The sequence below is a fragment of the Ceratosolen solmsi genome, unplaced genomic scaffold (genome assembly GCF_000503995.2).
Source record: "Ceratosolen solmsi marchali unplaced genomic scaffold, CerSol_1.0 scaffold10, whole genome shotgun sequence".
Taxonomy (NCBI): domain Eukaryota; kingdom Metazoa; phylum Arthropoda; class Insecta; order Hymenoptera; family Agaonidae; genus Ceratosolen; species Ceratosolen solmsi.
The window spans coordinates 27363964-27371947 of NW_011948412.1; the positions used below are offsets into that span (position 1 = coordinate 27363964).

The 7984-nt window shown below is 25.3% G+C and overlaps 1 protein-coding gene across 1 annotated transcript in view; it reads left to right on the plus strand.

Annotated features, from left to right (window-relative positions):
* tty (tweety) overlaps positions 1 to 5633 on the plus strand; it is a 31166-nt gene extending 25533 nt beyond the window's left edge. Inside the window, exons 5-9 of the mRNA XM_011501727.1 lie at positions 892 to 1332; positions 1651 to 1752; positions 1936 to 2172; positions 4793 to 4980; positions 5554 to 5633. Of these exons, the coding sequence (XP_011500029.1) occupies positions 892 to 1332; positions 1651 to 1752; positions 1936 to 2172; positions 4793 to 4958 (946 nt within the window). The 3' untranslated portion in view covers positions 4959 to 4980; positions 5554 to 5633. The remainder of the gene's footprint in view (positions 1 to 891; positions 1333 to 1650; positions 1753 to 1935; positions 2173 to 4792; positions 4981 to 5553) is intronic.
* Positions 5634 to 7984: the final 2351 nt, after the last annotated feature.

Consider the following 7984-nt stretch of genomic DNA (forward strand, 5'->3'; position numbering starts at 1 on the left):
TAGATGTTTTATAAACCTATAAACTTGAATGTTATTTTACGTATAGGATATCGACAATATTAGATCTAAATTGCGAGTCAGTATCGCACTCATAAGTAAATCATACTGGTATAATGTAAAAGCAACGTTGTAAGTGTATACGATTTCATTGCGGTTCGATAAAATACAATCTTAGAAAAAATTATATTTTAATTATACACTGCTTTTCAAATATTTAAAAAAATATTTTTTAATAGACTGTTTATAAAATATTCCTTATTTTTAGAAAGAGGTTGTTTATATCTAATACGTATCTCAAGTTATTTCAATTGCAAAAGAATGTTTTAAATACAAATTCTTGTAATGAAATTCATCATAAAATATTTCTAATTGAAATATGATTGAAAACGTAATTAGTAATATTTGTATCTCGCTAAATAAATGCTATAAAAAACCTATAAAATATTTACTTATATAAATAAAGAAGAACTTAAATAGCTAGCAAAAAATATATACAGATAAATTCGTATATTCAATTTCAAATTAGCTTTTTAATTGAATAATATTTTTAAGTTAATATTGGATTTTTCACCTTCTGTAAACAAAATTCTTATAATTAAAACATTATAATACATTATTTTAACAATTATTTATTTACATAGTAAATTACTTTAACATTCACTATGTTCTAACAAAATATACATAATATTGTTAGTATAGCTTAATAAAAATTAATGTGATAAATATTCATGAAATGTTTAACAATATGCGATGAAAGCTATTATTGAGTCAAAGAAGTATCATGTATCCCTGTTAAGAAATTATACATATTATGTATACAAGTGACACTAACAAACCAATATTGCGTCGATTATTCTGCTTAAATTGATCGAATATATTTTACCGATCTAGGTTTTCTGTGTTCGGCTTATTTGCGGTTATAATCTCCTGGCTAATGGCTTCGCTATATCTTGCGAGCTCAGTGGCTCTTGGTGACTTGTGTGTGTCGCCGGACAGTTATATCAGTAAGACTGCGCCTTCAACCGTTGCTGCTGAGGTATTCATTTACTACACGCACTGTGAAAGTGGCCGGACGAACCCCTTCATGTATCAAATGCGCGAGGCTAAGCAGGCAACCGATCATATGAGGCGAAGTCTCGAGCTGGTTAAACAATTGGCCAATTATCTATTTAAGGATGAGAAGTTACTGTCGCGACTAACTAGCCTCACAAACGATATTAGTACTGTCGACAAGCATTTTGCCAGCCTCGCCAGTCTCACTTCTTTCATCGACTGCAAACCTCTGCACAAACAATACGTTCATGCCGCCAAGAGCTTGTGTCACCTCGGACTGTACGTATCTGCCTTAATCTTATTTTATTTTATTTTATTATTGAAAATAATCAAGATACAATATTTCTTTTTTGTCTATTTTTTAATTCATAATTTAAAAAACAAACGTGAAAAATTGCATGATCAAATATTTCAATTCCAAATTATACTCGGGAAGCAAACATTCTTACTTAAATACTCCTTATATTATTTCATATTACATTACCATATAATTGTTTGTAAATATTTCTGATTTTGACATTGAGATTATGAAAATTTATAATAGTTATTTCATGATATTTATTATAATATGTATTTTATGCCATAAATAATATATAGGTTTGGACTCACCCTGATGCTTCTGGCAAGTATTGCTGCTGGCTTCTTTTTTACAGTTCTCGTCTGGGTAGATTCTCATACATGGATATATATTAGAAAGCGGTAAGTTTGTTTAATACTAGGGCTCTTTTTATTCCAGTAATTTCTTTAACGTATAATTAAATTTACTTATTAATATGTGTACACAAAATTTTCATTATCTAAAATACCAATTTTGTATTCCATCTTAGGATAATCTCATATTTTTTATAAAATGGTAACTGAGTTTTTTATTTTTGATCGTAGAAATGATTATCACCAGGTCAATGAGCAAGATCCATATCTTCCACCTTCAGCGGCCTCACAAGCGATAGCAGCACGGACACTTCGAGGCCAAGGGTCGTACCCGCCTACAGCCCCTCCGCTTAATCCAAATGCTCTTGGCAACCATACTATTAAGCAGCCTCTATTGCTAACGCCGCCCCCGCCGTCTTACGCTACTGCGACAGCCCGCGCACGTCAGATGCACGAGAGCATGTCAAAGTTTGTGCATGATCTTTTTTTTTACTTTTTCCTTCTTTTATTTATCATTCACATTTTCTTTAGCGTTCTAGTGATAGTTTTCATTATTAAATGTTTACTCACCCCTTTCTAATTTGACAGCAATGCCGTATTGGGTGATGGTCAGTTGCTATAAACAAATATTTCAAATAATAAATAAAAAATATCAATTTTTTTTGTCTGTATTACATACAAAGATTTATTTGAAAATAACATTTTTATTATAAAAAACAAATAGTTTTATTATAATAAAAAATCATAGTAAATATAAATAATTCATTTAATTAAAAGAAAAATATGTAAATTAATTATATTTTATAAGGGTATAATTGTATAAATGTATTTTATAAGGGTATCTTTTATATTAAAAAATATTTAATAAAAAATATATTTTAGATTATTTCTGAATTTTCATTATTTAAGCAATTGAACATTGAAATTATGTATTTAAAAGCAAGATTCGTTTACTTTTATTAATAATAATTCTTCATACAAAATAGGTATTATTTGATTGAGAACAACTATAACAATTAAATCATTGAACGATAATTAATTGTCTGTCTTGTCATTAATATGTAGTATTGTCGTTGAAATAGATAGTTAAAATATTATTGATTGAATATGGCTTATAATTATAAATGTTTTTTTAACCCTTCCAATTTTAGTTAAATATCTCACTTTAATTACAATAATATATTTAATTACTATAGGCACCATAAATTGATCCATTAATGGTTGATTATTATATATTAATTTGCAATCTTTTTCGTTAAAGCTTTACTACTAAATTTAACTTAAAATAAACAAAATTCTTACAATTAAAACATTACAATCCATTATTTGAAAATTTATTGATATCGTAAAATACTTTAAAAGCAATAATATTTTTATTAATTTGTTTACTTTTCATGGTTATATCATTTTTCTTACTATGTAAGAAAATCTCAAACTAAATATAAAAAAATTTCAATATCATGTAAATAACAAAAACAGTTTTAAAGCTAAGCAAGTTATATATTAACACATAATATTTAATTATAGAAAAATTACATGTATTACATGCTATATATATAAATTTTAGTAATTAATATATTATTATGGAAAATAAAAAAATTATTTTACTCATATTACATTTTCAATGATTTGAAACACTTACTTGTGTCAACATTAAAATTGCAATCGTATAATTTATTTAATTTATTTACTGATAAGTATATGATTTGTTTCAAAATATAATATGATAAATATAATAAATTTAAATTTAATTATGTGCCATATATTTTAAAATTTATTTTTAAAGGCAATACTAAAACAATTTACTTATAAATGAATTTTTTTACATTACAGCTATTAAAACTTTAACATACTTCATTATATTTTTTTTATTATTGTAACATCTTTATATTTAAAAAATTAGATGTCAAATGTCAAATGTCAAATAATTTTATTTTAGTTTGCAAAATCTTAAGAATACATGTAACTTGTTTTCTATGATTACCATCATTGTTTGCTTTTTTATGTACATTCTATCTCTTAAATGTTTGAGTAGTAATAACTTACAATTTGTAAAAGATCATTTATATCTTTTTTATGATAAGTTTGCAAATTAGATTGATTATTAAACAATAATATGTTAACAGTTTAAAAAAAAATGTTTATTTTTGTATGATGCGTATTTATAAAACGGTCTTTAGGACCTTTGGTGTTTTATATTATTATGAATAATTTACAAATATAGAATTTTTTAAATTAGTGCAATCTGTGTTTGATTTTAAGTAAATTTTATACATTTTTACTAACAACATACATTTTTAAATGTTTATAAATTACTTCCATTTTATACAGCTTAGTGATATATTAATTTAAATAAATAGCATTAACTTTAGTGATCGACAATTGTTGATTAAGAATTTACTTTTTATAATATACAAGTAAAATTTTTTATACATATAAACTGATTTTATAATTTTCTTTAAGATATATTTTATCAATTTAGATAATTCTTTAAATGAAATAAATAAATAAAATAAATATCTTTTTCTTTTAATTTTATACACAATTTCTAAAAATTTAATTGAATAGAAGAAGCATTTAATTATACAATTTATGTACTTCTGCTTTACTTACTCTATGTAAATAATAAAATAAATAAAATAAAATAAATAAAATAAAAAAAAAAATAAAAAAAGAATAAAATAACCGAATTGTATTGTTTATAGTATCATAATTAGTATTATCCACGAAAACATGAATTATATTTCTAATTATATACTGTATAACCGAATTTAAAAGATTATTACAATAGAATCCATTTTAAAGAGTATTTTAGAACTGATGATAAATGTATATGAGCTGTAATTTTGATACATACCCTTTATAAATATTATCCCTTCTTATAAATGTAAATATATGATTGAATAGATTTACTATGTAATATTCCCTATTAAATGTCTTATGAATATTAACGTTAATTAATGTCGACCACTAAGTTGATTACAATTAATATATCAAATAAATACATATAAAAATTAAATATATAATAAAGTAAAATGTTCCTTAGTCTCATTGTTAATTATATAAAATTTGTACTTGTCTTCAACAGAGGTGGGGGCATTAATGGGAGTGGAACCGGGGATCACAAGTCAAGTCAGCACAATCAGCAAACAAGCGGACGAGCTGAACATCGTGCCGGGCTCGGGGATCAGCCTGGCCAGTACGCGACTTTGAGCAAACAATGCAAAACTTTAGAATCCAGTGATTTTTACTGAGGGCACGCCCCCTCGGGACCGGGTAACATCAAAAAGTTTTTACAACTTTTTCATTATTTTGCAAAAATCAATGCCCATTATTTAAACTCAGTAGTTTGATTATTAATAACTATTTATTTTAAATTAGTAGAGTAGACTGCATTGAAAAATTGTTGATACAATTAAAAAAAATTCTGCCGATATTTAGTTATTTATAAATAAATATATGAATTGTCGTAAAAACCGTGAATAAACACATTCTATATAAAAAATAAATTAAAAATAAATTTATTTGTTCTATGTTGTAAGAAAATCGTCACATTAAATTGTTCCAAAATTTATAGGGATTTTTTGTTTAATACTTTCTATTTGAAATGCTGTTGATTATAAACTGTATTAGTATATCATAAGTATACTTTAAAATATTTTATATTAAAATCAGTAATATTACTATTAAGTATGCAATAAGTAATTATATTTGTAAATTCTTATATATCAAATATTGTTGATATTTTCACAGAATGTATTGAATTGAAAGAAACTTGAGACAATTGCTTTTTTCTAGGTAAATAATTATTAGTAATACTAAAGAATATTACCATTATTAATTTTACAGGAAGAGAACCACCATGGACGCCAAGTGTAGCTTCCTTCACCGGTAGCATGTTATCACATAATTCGCATAGTAACATTGGAGGATCTCAGCACCTGGCGACTTTTCAAGACTTGCGTAAAACTCAGACTCTTGATCCAAAGAATTTGGCTAATTTGAAGCGGGGACCGACATCTACATGGAATCAGAGTGGTTGTCGTCCTTTGCCCTTACTAAACGCAAACAACTTAAACAACAGCTGGGAGATTGAGTCACGTTCGCAGGCTAATATGAATCAATTTCGTTCGCTCGTACGCAACAAGGCGCCTAGCCTACGTATCCATGACCAGCAGCATCTGAATCAACAATCAATGCAAGATCAGGTGCGCACTCTTGACCGAAATTTCTCGCGGACCCACAGCAACGGCTATGATGTTGCTAATCATGTTGTTGCTAATAATTCTGGCACCGTGCCTAATATGTATGGCACCTATAACAGATGGCATGATAAACATCAACAACAACAGCAGCAGCAAGTTTCTACACTTAATCAGATGCAGGGCAGTGACCCGAATCTCTATGCCGTCACCGAATTGTAAAGAACTTTAATTTTTATATTAGCATGGTACAGAGCAGAATTTAAGGTGACGTGTTTTCGTGAGTCGTTGTGTAATTCTATAGTTTTATCAACGAAGTTATCTTATGATCTTTCTATACTTTTGCATAATATTCGGACTATGAATTATTTTGATTTATAGATAAAAACAAATGTATCCTTTAGATATTTTATTAGAATTTGTAATATATTTTCACATGATATATTATTTGAATGTAAATTCGTTATTAATTACACAAAATAACTTATTTTCATATAAAGTTGATTATTATGTAAAATTTAAATAATACTATATAATTCAGTTATTTGATTTTCTTTTATTTATAAAGAAGTCAAATATAAGTACAATTGATGTACGTAATAAATACATACGTATATATATACATACATACATATATATATATATATAAATTTATTATGTACATTAAGGCTGTAAATTATTTTGTATGGATATTATTACAACCTTATTTATGCAATATTATTTGATAATTTCCCTTATGATTTTACCAAATGCATAATTCATATAAAAAATTTATTTATTTATTATAAAATATTTATTTATTGTATATACTATGCAATTCTAAATAAATTTGAATCGCACAACGACTATTAAAAAAATAGAAAATAAAGTAAAATATATATTTTCTAAGCTCTGCATCAATATACTTGCACTAATGATTCAGTTAGCTGGCAGTAATAAGCGAATGGCTTGAAACTTTCCTCTTCGGCTCAATGTAAGAAGTTTTGTCTATATTTCTATATATATATATATATATATATATATATGCGTGCGTACGCGTGTGTGTGCGCGCGCGCGAGTGTGCGTGCGTGTCAATAAGCTATATTGCTTTCTTGAACAGAGAATCATAAGTAACTCGTAAAAAGTATGTATATACTGCATTTCAGCATGTTAAATCTATAAATAAATTTATTTTTTACTTAATTTAATATAAGATTTATTTTTATTTATAAGAGTAAAAGTATGATTTTTTAAAATTCATATATAGTCCCTTCATGCTAAGCAACTAACGAAAGACTGCTATTTGTTTGAATAAATAATTTCAAAATCAGTATATAAGATCAAAATTTGAAAAAAGATTATAAGAATGAATTAAAAAAATTTTCATTTTCGACACAGTTAATCAAAATAATCGAGTGATTTCTCTATCTTTCTCATTTTCATTTAGGATCACTTAATTTATGGTACATTACTTTCTTTGAAGATTAGATTTATTAATTAACCTTAGATTAATTAAAAATGTTATATTTATATCATTAAAAATAATTAGAAATACTAATTTCCATTAGTACAATGAATTATATTTGATAATAGATAAAATGATAAAAAAAATTTATAGATTTGATAAATATTTGTTCATTTACGTATTTTTTATTTTTTACGTATGTTTATAAGTTATTTTGTAATATTTGTAAAGATCAAAATGTAAAAAAAATCTTCTTTTATCTTAATAAATAATCGAGTTATAACGTAAAATATTTTGATCGATTTAAAAAACTATTTGAATGAGGAATTATTTGTAAGTAATTCAAAATTTTATTAAAAAGATCACGTATGATAAGCATAAAAATGTAAAAAACCAATATATTATACTTGAAAGATAAATTTGAAATAAATTTCTTTATGCCATTAAGTAATTATTTATAGGTGGTGCGTGTACATGTTATTTAATTTTGAGTCTTATCATTAATTGGTTACAATGATTTTATATAATGCTTAAAACCAAAATAATTTAAGAATTTATTTCCTAATACAGTAAAACTTAAAATATAATTTACATGGATATTTTGAATTAAATATTATAGTACATTTCCTGTTAA